The sequence below is a fragment of the Phaenicophaeus curvirostris genome, chromosome 6, assembly GCF_032191515.1.
Source record: "Phaenicophaeus curvirostris isolate KB17595 chromosome 6, BPBGC_Pcur_1.0, whole genome shotgun sequence".
Classification (NCBI taxonomy): domain Eukaryota; kingdom Metazoa; phylum Chordata; class Aves; order Cuculiformes; family Cuculidae; genus Phaenicophaeus; species Phaenicophaeus curvirostris.
This window is the reverse complement of record NC_091397.1, coordinates 40,412,460-40,431,563: the sequence shown is the minus strand read 5'-3', so window position 1 is coordinate 40,431,563 and position 19,104 is coordinate 40,412,460. Positions and strand designations below refer to the sequence as shown.

The 19,104-nt window shown below is 38.6% G+C and overlaps 2 protein-coding genes across 2 annotated transcripts in view; one reads left to right on the top strand and one right to left on the bottom strand.

Annotated features, from left to right (window-relative positions):
• STAC (SH3 and cysteine rich domain) overlaps positions 1 to 19,104 on the top strand; it is a 598,932-nt gene that overhangs the window by 187,807 nt on the left and 392,021 nt on the right. The gene's annotated exons all lie outside the window — the stretch shown is intronic.
• TRANK1 (tetratricopeptide repeat and ankyrin repeat containing 1) overlaps positions 16,565 to 19,104 on the bottom strand; it is a 46,382-nt gene continuing 43,842 nt past the window's right edge. Inside the window, exon 23 of the mRNA XM_069859858.1 lies at positions 16,565 to 18,235. Coding sequence (XP_069715959.1) covers positions 18,123 to 18,235 — 113 coding nt within the window. The 3' untranslated portion in view covers positions 16,565 to 18,122. The remainder of the gene's footprint in view (positions 18,236 to 19,104) is intronic.

The following is a 19,104-nucleotide window of genomic DNA, read 5'->3' as shown; positions in this document are numbered from 1 at the left end:
TGACACAATTCATAGCGTTTGGAAGCAGCCAATTTCCACTTACTAGTCATGTCTACATTCTTATTGTAGAAATGGAATACTACCAAAAAATTAAAGACGGATGTATAAAACAGATCAGTCAACCAGAAATAACAGTGCCGCTCTCACACTATCTTTTACCTCAAGGTCATTTAATCTATCACCATTCAGTACTGATGAACATGTCAGACTTCTGAGTGCCACCAGAGGAAAAGAGCTGCTTCTGACAAGGCAAGAGAGGCATCACTGATTTTCTGGACTCCTCTTCAGGTAACTTGATGGGCAATATATGCTTCTGTGTTCATGTTCAGCAGTTGAGCTTGATGAAAAAAAAATTCAATTCCTCACTTCCATATTGAATGAAAAGGCTGGAACAGCGAAAGTATTTCTGTTTCCAGGAGTAGGTAAACTAGACTCAAAATCCCAACCTCTAAATATCTTTGGGAAATATGGCCACAGCTGGTCACGTTTGTATATGCAAAAGGGAGGGACTTGGTGAGATACTAGTCAGTCTTCTGTGTAATATGGCTGTAGATTTTCCATAAATTAATTCCCACTTAAATTAAAGCCTATATTTTTAAATAAGGACTTGTCATATAAACAGTGGCCTGGCTTATGGTTGACAGAAAAAGCAAGAATTTGAAAATTGCAGATTTTACCTGAGAAACCTCCCAAAAATACAAAATGTGGGCTTTTATATCATCATGAGAAATATCATCTCTTCTGTGCCTTCATTAACAACACTTGAAAATGTCTGTTGCACAATGTCCAGTGTAACTAATAATGCTTTTGTTTCTTAGGAAATATGGATAAGGCATCCATATTTTCCTCCTCACTCTTGAATACATTCCAGTGCAGTTAAGATTCAGACACCACACAGCGCTATCACCACTGTTTTCTGCTTCCTTGCAATATCACTTTTCCCTTCTTTCCCAAGAGAGAACTTGTTACTTTCCCATGTTTTTTGTAGTGCTGACCACAGTGGAGTTCCTGGTGGCCTTCTCAGTCTATCCATGAGTCACACAAATGGCACTGAAGGAACACAGGCACACAGGGATTCATCATTTTGCCACCTCTCCCCAAGGAAGATTCATAGGGTAAACCTACAGTGGCAGTGATCTCATAGATACAGACCTCAGTGGGACTCCTCAACAACCACATTAGACAGGTCAAACCACCTGGGAAGACAGGCTCTGGGACCAGCCTGCTCTTTCTGTGTCCTCATGAGAGCTGAAAAGGGACAGACCTCTATAGAGAAATATAAGGCCCCTACAACAGGAGGTAGTCTGCTGTTTGTACCTAACAGGGGGAATTCAGAGCGTGTAACTTGCCTTCACTCATACTACCCTAACATCCAAAAGATTTCCTTGTGATCCCACTTATTCAATCCATTCTCATCATACTACAGTAATACTGAAAGCTGGTGATGTAAAGTGGCATCTGGAATTATATTGATGTATTGTGAGAAACAGGTCTAAAGGTCTGATGAGCTAGGTCCAAAATGATATTTTCATTAATTGTGGTTTGTCAGTTATAATAGGGAAAAAAAGGACAAGTTTAAACCACAGGGAATAAGAATGTTTCCAATGGATAACAACCCACACAAGGAGAAGTTAACATATTTTTGTTTGTATGACTCATAACCACTTTCATATCCACAGGAACCTGTATTTAGCTACTTAGTTCAGAAGAACAGGGAAATAGAGACCATTTGTGATCCAAGTCAGTAACAAAGTAAGAAAAGTTGTACAAGAAAGAAAAGTGTATTAAAGGAAAGAATGTGGTGATGGAGGAAATTGTATCACTTTGAGAAGGCCAAGAGAAAAGACAAGCCTGTGCATGGTAAGTGCATGGAGTGTTCAAATATTTTATGGTAAAGACAATGTAAACACAAATATATTTAATGAGAACATTATTCTCATGAGAGGTCACAGCAGCACGACAATTCACGAGTGTTAGAAAAGCATGTGATGAAGTAGAATCCTTGAAATAAATTATTTTTTCCTCTCCCATTTTTCCTCTTGTCTTAATAAAAAGGAAAATAAAAAATAAACAACCTTGCATAAAAGTGAGTTAATATTGCTCAGCCATATCCCAAGACATAGTGCATTCTTAGTGTTTTGTACAGTTTCCTATACTTATTAAGTATTTACAACATTTCTTAAATGCATTTACAATGTTATCTTAAAATTTTTAGTTTCATAACACCACATTAAAAATGCAACATTTTATTTGAGCCCTTGCAATGTGGCAGAGGAATCTAGGGAAGAGATTCCGATGCGGAGGCAGGAGACTGAGCTCTATTCCCAGCTCAGACACTGATCTGCTCTGGATCCAGGCACAAGTAACCTCATTTTGTGGCGTCTGTCTTTCCTCTTCCACCCTTTGCCTAACTAGCTATGATATTTTGCAGGAAAGGCATAGAGGGGAACTGGAGACAGTATGATCTCCTACAGCATGTAGATACAAAAAATAGCACCTCCAGGCTCTACTTTCAGCGAGGACCTCTTGGTATTACATTGCAAAACACCCTTTAACATGCAGAGGAAGATGGTGTGTAAAAACAGTCACAAGCTGCTCCTTTTCTGCATGCTTAGGGTGACTGGTGCCACTCCATAACTTTTGGCAGCCCTCATTAAAGTTAGCTATTTGTACTGGACTTTGATGGACAAAACACATAACCAGCAAGAGAATCAAAACAAGATAATCTGTTCTGTCATCTTTTTTTTTTGTTTTTTTTTAATTAATCTCACAATATAACAATGATTTTTTGAAGCCCTAGCTGTAAGAATTTGTATCGCTGCAAAAAAAAAAAAAAAAAATGCTCAGCCCTCCTGATTGAGAAAAAGTATCTTGAAAATAACAACCTTACAGTTTGAAGAAGGAACATACATGTACACAGTACTGGCACAAATTGTTTCAAGCCTGGGTTCTCAAGGAAGAAAGACTTTGAGGCTGTAATTTTTCTCTCCAATTTCTTGTCACTATCCCTCTCCCCACCAAATAATTTTGAAACCACTGGCTAATTTCTAACAAAATTGACAAGATGGTAGACATTTGAAATATAACTGATTTGTATCCATTTTGTGCAAACTTAAAGCTGTCTAGCACGCGACAAGCCAAATTATTTTCCCTTATGAAGGCCAAGCAACTAGGATGTAGCTGCTCTTCACATATGTAATTACTGACAACCAAAGGCCATCAAATATTTGTAATCATCCATGGGTAGCTTCCCTTTAGACTTGGCCCTGTGTTTCAGGGAAAACATTGACAGCTGCCACGTCAGCCGCACATGGTGGAGAACTAATCTAATTCAAATTGAAGGAAAGCACAAGAGGGGAAAATAAAAGACTGGAGGCAAAGGGCAATTCATAGTAAAGTAGGATTGCTTAGTCCCACTGCTCACGGAACAATTTGCTTAAATATCACTGATTTTAAGATAGGGGCCACACCACAGCACAGATAATTTTAGAACATCAGAATAAACTGAGCACATGGCATTAATTCTGACCACTCAGAGAAGCACTTTTCTTTTTTTTGAGAGCACTTTCCTTTGCTTCTTGTACCAATATGCAGTATTACATTATTTACAAGCTTTTGATCTCTTTATGCATTAATTTTATTGCTTTCCTGATAGCTTTGCAAAACAAGAGTGCAAGAAATGCACATAACTGGACAACGTGACAAATCATGAGAAAGTGTGTGTTTTTCTGCTGGCCCTAATGAACTTTGCTCAACCCCACAGAACACAGGGGAAGCTGAAGTACTGAAGGTGCTTCTATCTAGCTGCCAATCTACCTACACTCCAGTAAAGGAGAAAGATGTAGAAGGCAGGAGCTGGCAGTTAAGGGCTTTACTAGGATTTTGATGGAGATCGTGTTTTAGCACACAGCCAACATGGCAGGAAGCCAATTTTCTTCTGGTTTTACCCTTCTCTTTGAGGCGCTGTGAAAGAGAGTGGAGAAAAAGTTGAAGGACCTCCCAAATCATAGTTACACAGCCAAGAGGACTGTGCCTAGTACAGCCTTTCCTTTGCCATGTGTCCTTCAGACACAGTCATAACCTCCTTGAGAGGGAAATAATCTCTTTTCCCTGTTCCTGTCCACATACATCAAACAGTATGGGTAACAATCCTGCAACCCCAGTCTCAGCTCAGTGAGATCCTCTGATCTGCCCATATCTTGGAGACATCTTGGTGGAAGAGAACTTGGTGTAAGATCTTCTGGACAAGAAGCTTTCTGTCCCCCTTTCCATGGCCCAGATTTGTGGTCCCAGCTTATTCTCCAGTGCTCTATCCAATACTGTTTGTAAGGCCTTGTTTTCACGGGAGACTTAAACTCAAATGGTTATTGTACGTGTACTGTTGCAGAGATGATCTGCTATGGGGTTAAGTTAGCTATTCTGCAAGGGATGAAGAACACCTTCCTATCAGGCCTCCACTCAAATTTCATTCCTAAACAGCTAGGCTAAGATTTTAAACTGGTTTGAACTAACTACAACTAGATGAATTTTGCTCCTGCTGAAAGATATGAAATTTTCCTGTACATGCCAAATAATGCACTGTTCCTCATTGATGTGAACACTTTTTCAGTCTCCTCAGGCAGAAGACATGGATTAAGTATTATATTTACAGACAATGCTATTTATTGTTATGGCTACAGATGGCTCCAAACTTTTATTTATCCTTTTCTCATTCACCAGTGTTTTTCACGTGGTCTGTCTAAGCCAAGGGAAATGAGGCTTGACATTTCAATGGTGAAAATATGACAAAAGAAAAACTGGTAACAATTTCCTTCCCTCAGAGAAAATTCAGACAGTCTCTTCAAAGCCATCTTAAATCCGTTGCAGATGACTTCAGAAAACCCCATGTGGCACCTCATGCAAAGGCACCACAAGGCAGTGGACGTCAGCTGCCTGTGATCACTTCATCTGGTCAAGCAATAATTTGCCTGGTAAACATGCTATGTCACCCAAAAAATTAAGTTTACTTCAAAAATGTCCCTGGCAAATACCACTTTCCCTCCTTTCAATGATCCATAAATCTCTGTTAAACAAGGAAGCAGGACCAAAACTCTTCAAAGTAAGCAAATGGTTTCTAATCCCTTTGCACTTGTTAGGAACAGGCCTGTGACAGAGTATTCGCTTGCAGCCCGGGAGCCTGGAGACAATATTTTGCTACCTAGGCAACTTATTCACATCATCTGTAAAGCCCTGTGGATAGTATCTGCAAACTAATCTGAATGAAAAACACTGCATCTCATCAGCTAGGTCTTTTATTTATTTAACAAGATACAAATACAGTATCTGTCTGATGGGGTTTTGTAAAGAAAGGGGTGAGGTTTACAATGAAAATTTGATTAGAGCTTTTAGGCAGTGCTTTATCCTCCCCTATCTATGCTGAAGATCTCCATAAGACTGTCAAACGCACTCCAAGAACACATTTCTGTTACATGAAGCTGGTGCTGAAATATGGCATCCCTTAGATCCTTGCATGAAATTGAAGATGTGATTCAAAACATCATCTTTGTATCAAAGATGTAATTATCTGTTGAGTTTTGCTATCCAAGATGAATAAAAGAACGAGTCACCCTTAACTAAAGATGTAAAATCTCTTAAGTCTATTTGCTGAAAACAACCAAGTGAGACGCTTTTACGGGTAACCTTGCTTATTTTAGGGAGAAACCTAGAGACTCAACTCTTTAAAAAGAAAATGGGCATTCCTGGTATAAACTCTACCCGCTTCAAGCAGTTGATTGAGGCTATCTGGAGTTTCAGGCTTTTTTAAACACTGAATGTGTTAAATACATAGATCATACATTTGCCAATTGGTCATAAGTCAATACTGTCCAGTGCATGACAAATTCCCAAGAAGCAGAGCTGAAGAATTAATTCAGTCTGTGCAGAACTGTCTTTAACATTATTTTCTGAAAGGACTGTTGGTTAGCTGCCCTTTCCCCTACCCTTTCCACTGGAAGATTTAAGGAGGCTACCTCCACTATTTTGCTCTACTTGGTGCTTCCTGGACATCAGAAAAAAAATTTTTCACAGAAAAGGTCACTGGAAGAGGCTGCCCAGGGAGGTGGTTGAGTCACCATCGCTGGAGGTATTTAAAACACGGGTGGATGAGGTGCTGAGGGGCATGGTTTAGTGGTTGATAGGAATGGTTGGACTCGATGATTCTGGGGGTCTTTTCCAACCTAGTGATTCTGTGATTCATGCCCTATAGTGACTGTGAACTGCACTTGAAAACTGAGATCGTAGCAAAATATTGCCTCTCCAGCAAGCGGATAAGGTAAAGAGCAGAACCACATGAACAAATTCTTGTTTTATGTTTCAAACCATTTTTTAAGACAGGAGTTCATTTATATTAGGCATTTAAAAAATGTTTTAATCAAATTTCTGTGTTACGGTAATACATGCACCTATATTGCAAGGGCATTGAAAATATCTGGAGGCAAGCTTATCAGCTTAGCAGTGAACACTCCAAAGAAAGACAATTAAGAGGAACTGCACTGTGGTAAACACTGAAAGTTTTCAGTTAGAATTCTTTCAGAATAGATTCTGTCTGAGCCTGGGTTTTTCTATGTGCACTTTCTGAGGTGAGATTTTAAAGGAAAGCTGAATCTCTCTGTTATAAAGAGCCCAATGTGTGGGTGCTGTTAAGAACTCCAGTAGGTTGGGGCGATTGCACATGACTTACAGCTTTGTTTATTCACTGAGTATTTTTTTTAAATAACATGGCATAAATCCGAAGGGAAACAATTAGTATCCATGTGCTGAGAAACAAAGCAGTGCTAGTTCTTTTACTCCTAAACTCTCAGAGGAGTGACCAAGAGCTAGAATTTAGAAAGAACTAAAAGTCATAGAAGTGAGACTTCAGTTCACCAAACTAAAATCACATGCTTGAGCATCTCTCTCCCCCTTAGCCACCTCTAAATGCTGCCAGCACCTTAATTTTATCCAGAAGCTGTTTAGTGTAAAATGCAGAACTATTGAGAGATGTTTAGGCTTCGTAACCAAGTGATCCTAGTGCCACACATTTTAGCTCATCTCGCAAACCAGTGTAAATGGCTGCACTAGATTGCATCCTGAAAAGTCTTATTCTCTATATGAACTGCATATATTTCTGACCAGAGGATTTTGGATTTCATTGTGGTACCAAGGACCTAGTATTTGGGTGCCTAACACATCCACTGCACACACAGGCTTTAGCATGCGTTCACTAAATAGGAAAGAGGGACAGAAAGATGCATGTTTGAGGTCACAACATCATTTGAGGTCATCATTAATTGTTCATTACTCAGCTGATACCAGAAAGAAAACCTGAAAGAAAATAAATAAAAAACCTACAGCTATCAAATGCACACAAAGCCTACAAGAGTCCAAATAGAAAGGTAACATATGGGTAAGGCTGAGAAAGCTAATTTTAAACATTATTTAGTTCAGCAAAGAACACATCCTGATTCAAAACGTGGATTTATTCTTATCTCACATTTTTATACTGAAGTTATTTTTCTGGAGATTGATTCTCAGATTTAGCAATTATTAAGACATGCTGTTTTACAAATAAGTGAGGGTTTTTTACTAAATCTGGTACTTTGGTAACTAGAAGAATGTAAAATTACATAACTTAATTTTTAGACTATTTTATTAGAAAAAGGCAGATAAAGCTTCTTAGTTCTAAGGAGACTCCTTTTTATTCATTACCTTAATTAAGCTAATTTGGATGGAAATTTAAATTACATATAAAAGGCAAAAAACTTCATGTACTTTTATCAATGAAATATAATTACATGGAATACTATGAATAATAAAAACCCATTTATTGACTTAGATTTGAAGTTAAAGCTATTTGAATAAGGAATTCTTCCTAGCCATCTGTCCTTCAAGATACGTAGAAGCAGAGGAGGTTAACTCTTCTTCTACTACATTTCGTCAATAGGATGTTAATTTTCTTTATCCAGATTTCAACTCCCAACCAACTTGTCAAGTTCTAATAGTCCTTACATTTAATTTAGCTCTTCATGCAGCAAAAAGTAAAAGCATCTGCATTTAGTTTATTATTTCAGCAAATTGTATGCACAAAATCACCAGAGGTGATTTCATCTATTCCATCGACTGGACTTTAGTGACTGACAATAAATAGAGACTTATTTCTAGGTGTAATTTGGAAGAATTTAAAAAACAAATCTAATCTGCAATATACACTTTCATAGCAATATTCAGGTCATAACTGTAAACACATTTTAGTAGAAAATATGCATTGCAATGGGCCCAGTTGTACATCTTTTTTGAAGCCACTGTTGTTTTCTGTCTTTTCACACTGAGGCAAAAAAATACCCCTCTCAAACTTATGTTTTAGTTTCTTTGTTAATCTACTCCTAAGTTATTTTGAAAATGGGTCAGTTAATGTGCTTTCATTCTGCTTAAGATATTTCTCTTTTAAATAAAGCAAAAAAATCTCTATCTTTGTTTATAAAGCTGTTTTTGCTCAAGGCTCTATTCATATCAATCTGCCAAGACTAATATGTGTGACAGAAAGTAGGACAGCGATCCCCAAAGAGGGACAAAAAACCGATATGACAAATAAGCTGGAAAAGATGAGGGGTCATTTCCCTTTCAGCTTCAGTGAAATACCTTGCTTTATGAGTCAGCACTGATCACACAAACTGTTTGCAATCATAAAAACAGGTATTTGCAGCATGCGTTTTGCTACCCCAGTTTAGTAAGGCGGGAGCAAACAGCACTGACTGATCTGAGATATCCCAGCTAAAAAACATAAACCCAGGAGCTGAATCCATGTTTTGGACACCTAATCAAGCAGCCAGAACATCAGGCTCTTCTGTGACGAGGTGGAGTCACCTCACAAAGAAGAACAGCCAAAAAGTCTACTGTTTCAGAAGCTTAGCTTAAGCCATCCTCATATACACAAAGACACAGTCTCCTAGCCGCACAAAGAAACGTTTTCTTTCTCAGGTTCTAGAAAATCAGAGATTCGGTGCCCTCTAGCCTTCATCAGCAGTTCAATACTATTGAAGTCCACTGAAACTGCCAATAGAACATCCCTTTTTTGATTTCTGAATGGATGAACAGGTCCGAGTGGTTCAGAAGGTCCAATTCAGCTTGTGTATTGAGACTTGACTGCCCTGCACTGAGCCTTGAAAAACCTGACTCTGGTTTTACCTGTTTTCCTTTTATACTAGTGAAATTCACCTGATTTTGATCAATTAACTCCACTTTGCCACAAGTATAAGTAAGATCAAAATATGTCTGGAAGGGTTTAAGCTGGGTACAAGTACACTCGCATAGTTACTTCCAGTGCATGGACAGCAGAACTTAAAGATCTCTCTGAGATCATGTTGAAATGTTTCATGTAAATACATATATTCACATAACCATCTTAATGTGGCTTTAAAACAGTACTCCTTTTTTTGAGGAAATGTAGAAAGCTAATTAAATTCTATTGTGACAAATTATCAGAGATGCTTTTTCCCCCCACATTTAAAACAAATGTTGAGGGGAAAAAAATAAGATTTTACAGGTAGGAACCGTACAGATACTCTCACTTAGTGATTCTCTACCTGCCATTCTCAACTGAGAAAACATGCTTTCCCAGAGAGCTTTAATGTCATCAATTCTAATGAAAGTGACAGGTAAATTAGGCCTGATCAAGGACAGTAAATGACTGTATATTCCAGGGGAAGGCTGGGTCAGGCACATACAGAACTGTCCGTGTTCATGCCAGCAGCTAGTCTGAGTCAGAACAACATGTGTAAAGACTGGGAGCAGAAGATGCTAGTAGCACAAGGAGCAGCCCTACAAATCAATATTCTTGTGCACCTAAGGCTTCTCACATACTCTCTATTCCAAATTTTTTCCCATCTCTAATAGGAATGATCAATATACATCTGCTGAAGTATCATAAAGCTCAGCTGCCTAATGTTTGTAAAGCATCCTGACAGTTCCAGATGGAATCTGCTGCATAATTATGGAGAGTTGCCTCTACCTCCTTGATGCTGCTGCACTTTTTAATCCACCCTTTTATCGACCGGTATTTCATGCACCCTCCCTTGCAGCTGAAGCAGTGAGCGAATAGAAATGACAAAGTGCGCTTCCAAACTTCCCTCCCACTCACCTCTCCTCCATCTGTCGGAGAGAGAGATTCTATTTGCTGCAGAAGGGCTGTCTGGCTAAAAATGTGAGCACTTTTTACAGCATGATCCCACTCTCTCCTCCACACACACCCACTGCCCAAGTGCTTCATTTTGAAATATGACATCGCTTCTTTGCTAATACCCTGTGCAAGGAGAGGCTTCTACAGCACATTTTATTAGGTCCTGACAAAAAACTGCTACAAAATCCCACGTGGTGATCACTGCTCATCTGCACCCAACCACTTAGGAATGGAAAGAAACAGAGGATATCCGAAAGGAAGACTATTTTTCTTTCTCTTTTCCCTGTCAGAAACAGTCCAGTTCAGTCATATGTCCTACTATTTCCAAATTTTGAGGTTTAATCCAAGTCTCACAACCAGCTGGTATTTCCCTTTAACACTTGGCTCCGGAAAGCGCTCACTTTAGATTTTCTGTTTCTTTGAAAGAAAACAGTAAGTTGAGAATCCCTGGCTGGGGAGGAAAATGAAGTTTGGCTGAAAACACTCTAAAAGATTCAGGAAACAAAGGTATATACAAAGCATCAAAATTCATTAAGCACACAATATAATCCTTTGGTTTTAAGCCAGTGTGCAACACTTCTAAATATGTGGAAGTGGCACTATGAGGAGTGGGGAAAGGTTGTGGGTATGAATACAAGATTGTCGACCAAGTGTAACTAAAGGAAGCATAAAAGCCTATGTTCAGACAGTATTGTAGTCCAGACCTCAAGGACTGGGCTTGAGATCCTGTCTAAAGAAAAAGCACAAGAGTACTTGGATGAAAAAAGCAATATATCGCTTCATTTATCATTGAAGTAAAACCTCCCAACATCCTTTTTATTCTGAATATTGCAGCTTGGGACTGAATATTGTACAGTTTGGGACTTGCATCTGATCAGTTGCAGAGAGCACCTTTCTCAAGTCTGCATAATAGTCTACCTATCAATTGATCTAGGCAGGCAATTTTGTCCCATGTATTCATCTAATATTTCAGTAATCTTTGCAGAATGAGTACAAAATGGGGATGGCTGGAAAATGAGTGTCAGACAAGAACTGGCATTTTCTTTTCCCTCTGACCCCAATTTTGGTTAGCAGGAATACAGAGATGGAGATCCACACCACAGCTGTGAGCTGGAAAAGACTGTGTCCTTTCTTCTAGAACACAACTTCTTCAGATTCTGCTCGAGCAATTCCCATCAAAAGGCTTCAACCAGAAATGCAGATACATCACTGACGCTAATTAAATGCCCAGGCTATATAGGTGTTTCAGTTCATTTAAAAAACTCATTAAACCTAGAAGGAAATGTTTTTTGGTTGGGAAATGGCAGCCCGTCCCAAGCAGTGGCTCCAGCCTTGGACAAGCTTGAATCAGTCCTGACAGTTGCTCAAGACAGTTATAGCTCCTCCTAGCAAAAGGTGGTTGTCTAACTTAGGTTCCCAAAACACTACTTACTGAACATTCCGCATCTTTATCTTGATGACTCAAGTCACAAAAGCTTCAAAAAGATCCTCCAACAAAAACAGGCAGACATAGCTATTTGTGAACTAGACAACACAAAATGGGCAAGGTGAGAAGAGATGGAGGATTTAGGTCCTTAGGGCTGGTGGTGGAAATAGGCAAAATTCTCCTCTCTCCATACCTAGTAACAGCTCAGTAACAAACAGCAATCTAGTTTTAATTCCCAACAGAAAAAATATTCTGCACAGCAACCAAATTCTTTTCTTTCCCTGTACAAGACTACTGTAGAGCATGGAGCTATAAATACCTAAGCTCACAGGTACAGTTCATTGTACTACAAGTTTATTTCTTTTTTAAACGTCAATGACTCCTCCAGCCAAAGCAGGGAGTAGTGAGAAACTGTGAATGTAACACCGGGAAATTCCTTCATATTAGCTGATGTTTAATCCTGTCAGAACAGCATCAGATTGAATCAGACACATTCAAAGTGACAGGGTCAGGAAGAGGTGAGAGCTGCCCAGGCACATTATTTACAGAGACAAGCAGAGCTGATGAGGTTTTTTCATTGCTGATTCATTCCAGTTTGATCCCTCTGTTTTCTTATGCCAAGGGTTCCTTGTTAACTGTTTAAAGCGCATATTTAGGGAAACTTGACCATGTTTTATCTAGGAACTTTAGAAAATAGTTCTACATAATTTGTTAAAACAAAGCATTGAAATGCTATATATCTCTGCTATACAACACTACGGTTAACTTACTCCAGCAATTTTCAGTGAAAAATTATCATATAAGACTGCAAAGCACCAGTCGTCCTAAAATCTGCCTAATTCTAAAAATTGATGGGAGTTTTGTAAGCAGTATTAATATCTGCATTTAATGGACACATGGGCAGGAGTAGCTGCATCACCATGGGCATTGCCTGTGAAACAGCATTTCTTGCCTTTAAGATAATGTCATATTGAACTTGATGTTGTATAGGAGCAGACTGACTTTGGGAAGGGAAAGGGCTTCAGAAGAAAATGGGTGGGATTTGCAAATGGCCAATACCTAAGCCAAGACAGCAGGCTGTACCACCACTGGTCTTACCCAATAGCTCCATTATACATGCAGAACTCCTGTATTTTGACAAGATTGAGCAGCTCAGTATGTTACCTACCTCTAAGTCCAACCAGGATCCAGAAAATAGGCAGCTCTTTCTCATCTTCCACCTTAGTCCAATAAAGTACTGCTCAGAGTTCTTAGGCACCATGGGCAGTGCTATAAAACATAGAATGGTCACAATTGACTAGCCTCTGAATCAAAGGGCTCTCCCAGGGAATGGGAGATCCAGGTGTTAACTTTCACATCAGCTACAGCTTAGGATGAGCCTGGGTACTGGGCTGCTGGCATTTGCACTTCTCCTCCTTAAGCAGTTTCACTGCACAACAAATACAGTAGTCACTTGCCAGAAACAGAGGGCTCAACCCTTCCCTGGAAATCAAGCACTACAACACTGGAGCTACAGGTCCCCTTCCAAGGGCTAGATGATTTTTCAAATGTAGGACTACTAGTGCTGACATCCACAACTGCAATGCACATCTTCCCTTCCTGAATGGGTTCTTCCTCCACCCTCTCTCTAGCCCCCCCAAAATCCTAAATTAAGTCACCTTCAGCAATGAATTCTCCTCTAGGCAATCAGCACCTGGCTCAAAGCATCCTTCTGGAAGGGTTGAATTTGAAACTTGGCCATCTCAGCAGCCTAGAGCAGTACTCCAGCCAGTCAGCTGTTACATAAATACTTATCACCACGCCCTCCTACAAGTAAACTTTTGTCTGGCTGTCTCCTGGTGAAAATAAAGAATTCTATCTGTTCTTTTGACAGAGAGACTACTGAAGGTTGTACAGGCTGTACACTTCATATGCTCCAGGACTCCAGGACTCCCTCAGTCTAAGCTCCAAAGATACAGAAGGTCTGAAACTCACCTTCCTGCACGTCTTCTACAGACAAATACCATTTCAGATCACCAGTACCTCTCAACTCAGTGTGCTTTTGCTCCACATACCACACTGAGGTACCAAACTTTCTCCATAGGTACCTCATCCACTGCTCCATGTTCTCCTCCATAGGGTGCTCCATGTTCAAAGGCTCTTCTTTTTTCCAGGACACTGTCCAAGACTAAATTTCCTGTAAATTTCCTGAGGTAAACACTGTATAATGCATGAAGAGTGCCCCAAACTACATAGTTACTGACTTTGATTAGGATATCACTAACACTGGAGCTGACAAATCAGCAGCAAAATGTTTTGTTCTAGTCTATTTCTAGAGAAGCAGCCAACTTTTAAACAGCTCAACTGTTCTACCCCTGACAGTTCAAAGGTAAAAATCTCATTCCGTGACTTTATAAAGCATGTCTAGCAAAAGGTAAGCAAATGTTAAATTGAATAGTTCACAGGAAGGCATGCAGCACTGAAGTGGTGCAACATAGCTTCAGTAGAGACCTACTCATCCCTTCACAAAAGGGAATTACAAGGATTTACTTCTACAAGATTTAATGAAAACTACTTTCTGGCATCACTATTGTTTATTTTCCTGCAGAATGTCTTACAGGTAAACCTAATTTTGTCAGCTGCTAAAATTTCAGCACTGGTATACCCAGGACAACTTAGAAATGTGTTGATAAGAAGCCCAATGAAAGTAATTTATAAATGCCTGGAGTATACTATTTAAATATACTGGAAAATAATATACTGGAATATTATTTAAATTACTAGTAATTTACTTTTCATTTAAACCATGAAACTTTGTGTGCAGATTAAACAGAAAACGGGATACAGGCAGGTAAGAGTCTCCTATCAATTTCTTTCCAAATATTATTTACACAGATCAAGCAGCACAAAAAGGTTGTAAAGAGACTTCAAAGACATTGCAACCCATCCTCTTGCAACAAGGCAGGATCAACACAGCAAAGATGACAACACAAGGACACACCCATGCACATAAAGGTAGCAGGCTCATAGGCTGAAAGCAGTATCAAAAGTTCATGTCAGAAAATTGAAATAAATGCTGAAATTCTCACTGAATATTTGCTTGTAATGGCTATTAATCTGAAAATTCAGCTGCCTTGGTGTTTAAGTGTCTGACTTGAGTGTTTCACATTGACTTTATTTGGGTATGTGTACATTCAGAAATCTTGGTGTACAAATGTAGCCATGAAAACTACTAAATAAAATATGTAAACACTTCCACTTCCCTTCACACCAACTCTCATAAATGAGCATTAGAAAGACAAAATTTTTTACACCTATTACGCCAAGATAAACAAGTAAAGAGTACGGGCATTGCTAATACACAACTGAGTTGCATGCTAACAGAAAGTCTGAATGACAGACGTGCCATAGATCTAATACACAGCAAGACCCAGAGATGTTTTAGTAAGTAGAGCTGTGAAGATCTTCAAGAAAACTGAATGCTCCGACAACAAAGGCAGAAACTCAGCAGCAATGGCTGTGGTCCCCTTTCACATAAGGAAGGGTACTTCAAAACTGGTTTTCAGCAAATAATGTCACAGGGACTGTCGACATGAAAATGTTTTGTTTTATTTACACTAAGATAAGGCAATTACTTCCCTCCTATGTTTTGAGTGAGCATAAAGGCAAAAGGTTTCCCTTTAGGAATGAAAGCAAATGCTTGGGGGAAAAAAAAAAAATATCAGTGTTTAAATGTTTTTCTGAGTCAGAATTTGTAACAGTCAATTGTTAGGAAAATGTTTAGGAACAAAATTGTGGGCAATGTTATGAAACAATGCTTTTAAGAGGGATAAAGGGAAAAGATGGAAATTATCCATCACTGAGAGTCCTTTGTATTAATATGAGGTTCAAGACTGAGAGATATTTTTTCCCTTAAGGAGTTTGGAATATGGAGAGTTGTCATCTTTTAGACCACACTCCTCTCTTCCAACCACAGTAAATAGTTTGTTCTTTTTCATTTAGGTGTCATTTTTGTATCACTAGGGAGAGGGACTTTAAGTCACCAGTTTGTGTGCTTTTGAAACCTTTTCTAAATTCTTTTCAACTCAACATGGCTTAGTGGGTGGATTGACAGCCTGCAATGAGCAGCCTGACTACTCATTTCCAAGGTTTCAGTGCAATATGCATCTCATGCATATCAAAGTACATGCCATGACTCTCAAGGCCTTTTGGTCAAAGGCATGAGTTGGTATCAGAACACCGGAGCTTCCACCAGGGGTGAGAATGACTTAAATAAACAAACAAAAAAAAAAGCAAACCCCAAGGGTACCTCAATCAACTGCTTATTGCTAATCAAAGGTTCAAATAGGATTAATGCACACAGATCATTATTATCTAAAGAGACCACCATGGAAAAGAAAGGTTAATGTTTACTTATGCAGATCATCATCATAGGGGAAAAAAAACCCCAACCTGACGGAGACCAGCTCACAGGGACGTCTTAGAGAGACTAGACGGACTACTGCTCTGGTGGCAAGTAGCAATTCTTTATTCCTCAACCAGAGTTTTTATACTCTCCTGGGAGAGCTTGTCAGTTTCTACCAAGCTTGAGTGCACTGTTTACATTACTGCTATTCTTACCGTGAGAATACAAGTTCTGCAAGTTCTACAAGTGAGGGACTACGTGTCTGTTCAAGGATTCACACATTATTCTGTTTGTGGTGGTCTTATCTTAGACCTGCAGGTGTTCTTGAAATATATTTAACTCGGGCCCTGGAATGATGAGAAACTAAGCATGTTGCCAAGAGCCCTGATAGTCCACATCCTCCCTGTCAGGAGGAGCAGCTTTGTTGTTGGCATGATATTCTGTTCCTGACCCTTTCAGGCCAGACAGAATATTGCTCTCCAGGCTCTTGGCTTTCATTATTCTGTCTTTGACCCTTTCAGGCCCCCAGAATGTCTAATGGTTCTCCTCACCAACCTTTAGGCACTGACATTAGACTGGAGATCCAACTAGATATCCCATCTTCACTTGAACATTACTAAAATCTTGGCCTAATATAGCTCTGAAACCATGAGCCTTGAAATTTGAATCACCATAAATTTTGGCTGGCAGTCATTATTTCACATGCTCCTGAAGTAAGTTCCATCTGGGAAACCTGATTTGAAGTTAGAGAATGAGCAGTGTTTCGTACTGAACCATACCAAGGATCATAAGTCCCTGCACCAAGGCAATGTACCTGAAATTATTTGTGCAATAAAACTTCTGTTCTTACTTCTCTTTCTTTGTTTTTATTTCTTCTTTCTTGGTGTTTCACAATAATGTTTTTAACATTTCATTTTTCTCATAAAGAGGAAGTATGATCACTAGATCTTTAAACTGTGGCCAGCAAGGATTTTTAAGTTGTAATTGTCCTTAATAAGTTTAGGTAGCATTTACTGTCACATGTCCCACTTCCATAACATGGAGCATAATAACAAGTAATTAAGTTTTTGGCAAAAAGTAATTATTGAAACCATTTGTTATGTGAACAAAGTGGTTCCTTTTTCAAGACAAAGTATTTCAACAACTAAATATAATAACACTCTAATTATGTTTAACATGCAAATGCATTCATTTAAAACATTGCTAAAGGAAATTCAGGGACATTGAAATCCTAGAAGTAAAACAGCATCAGTATGAACTGGTACCCTGGACCCAACTTGTAAACCGCACTCATGCAGTCAGTCACACATGTCTTTTAGAAAGCATTCAAAAAATAAGACAAGATCAAGTGATTTTAAAAATCTTACAGGTTTTATAAAAATGATGTTACACGTTACAAAATGTCTTTTATCAATTAGAACATACAAAACACTTAAAATGTACTCTTAAAGAAAGATCATATTTCAGTATGTACAAGTTAACAGTTTATATCAAAATGATCAAATAGAAGACAATCTATAACTTTTATACCTATTTAATTAGAAGTATGTACACTGTCAAAAATATGAATACATTTAGAAATTACTGTTCATATCTAGAAAAATAGAAAAGAGAGATACTGTATGCACCTCATCTGAAGACTCAAAATTTTCCAAACATTACAAGACTCTGAACACAGCATGTTTACAAGGGTAACCTAAATATCTCTTAAAATCAGAGAAACTATCCTTCTATTTTTCTGACAATTCTAGCTCAGAAGAATGATGTAAGTTAACAAGGAAGAAGAAAAATAAGACAGAGCAGAAAAATACCCCTGAGATAAGGCAGAAAAATTACTATTTCTTATTTGTTTGTTTCTTTGGTGTTTTGTTACTTTTAAGCTACCACACGGGTTTGAAAGGAAATTTGTCCTGTTACAGGTTTAACAATTACAACATCACCACATAGGTACTTATTCTGACACAATACAAATGATAAAAAACCAATAATGTAAGTTGCTCTTTTTCTTCAGACTCTTCCCATTTCTGACCCCATTCCTCTATTTTTCTTTTTTACTATTTTTTATTCTAAAATTAGATTGGTAAGAGGATAGAAAAGCCACCTGCATATTTTTTTTCTAATTACCATTTCCCATATCTTCCTTTTCTTCTTGAGGGTTTTTTATAAACAAGTTCTTCAAAAGCCAGGCTTTCATCTTCCACTTCATTTTCCAAGTCTCTATCATGCACAAAGCCTATTTTAAAAACAAGAAATTAATGCAGGATGGAAAACCCCAAACCCTTTTTCTCTTACTGGTATGACAAGCTATAGCATTGTGAAGTTATATGTCAGCAATATACCTTCATACAAGTATAACCATATCATGTTTAGCAAGTATTTGGCTTAAGGTGACAGTGTACTTAGAGCTCTGCTAGGAAGCAGAGACTGCTAAGCCACTTGCTGCACTGGTAATTTTTACACTGAAAATCTGTTTCTATTGTTATTGCTTTTGACTCTTTTAAGAAGTATGTCTCTCCTCTCTCGACAATAAATTTGCCTACTGACTTCAAAGACAGACTGCAATGTTGCTTGTGAGACTGAGTGCACTCCCCTACAATCTTTTTAACTATGTTTTTCTCAGAATATGAAGGTGTAATACAAGGCTTTATCACCATTAAATTTTCTAAAATACAGCTGTTGTAATGCTTTATATATCGTGCAATTTGTAAGCCTGATCACTCCATTGATGCCTTTTAGTGCAATTGTTGCAATCCCACCACCTAAAAATGTGCTTAAGCCTAGACACAGTAGGCACAATGAAGTCTTGTCCTCAGAGGTCTGTGATGCAACAGACTGCATCAATGCATGTTACCTTTGATGTGAAACCAAGTGAAATGGGAGTGAAAATAAAAGAAAACCAACTACATGTAACGTTTTTCCACAGAAATCTAAGCAGCAACCTAAAGATTAGTTTTGCTAGGAAGGTGGTTTCCAAGAACTTGGATGCACGCTGCCCACAAATCCAATGCGGCGGCAGAGTTAAGAAACAGCACTGTCTTATTAGTAAAGATTAAGACAGCTTGTCTTCTGTTCCCCCTGCCCAAGTTTCTATTCTGAGTACTG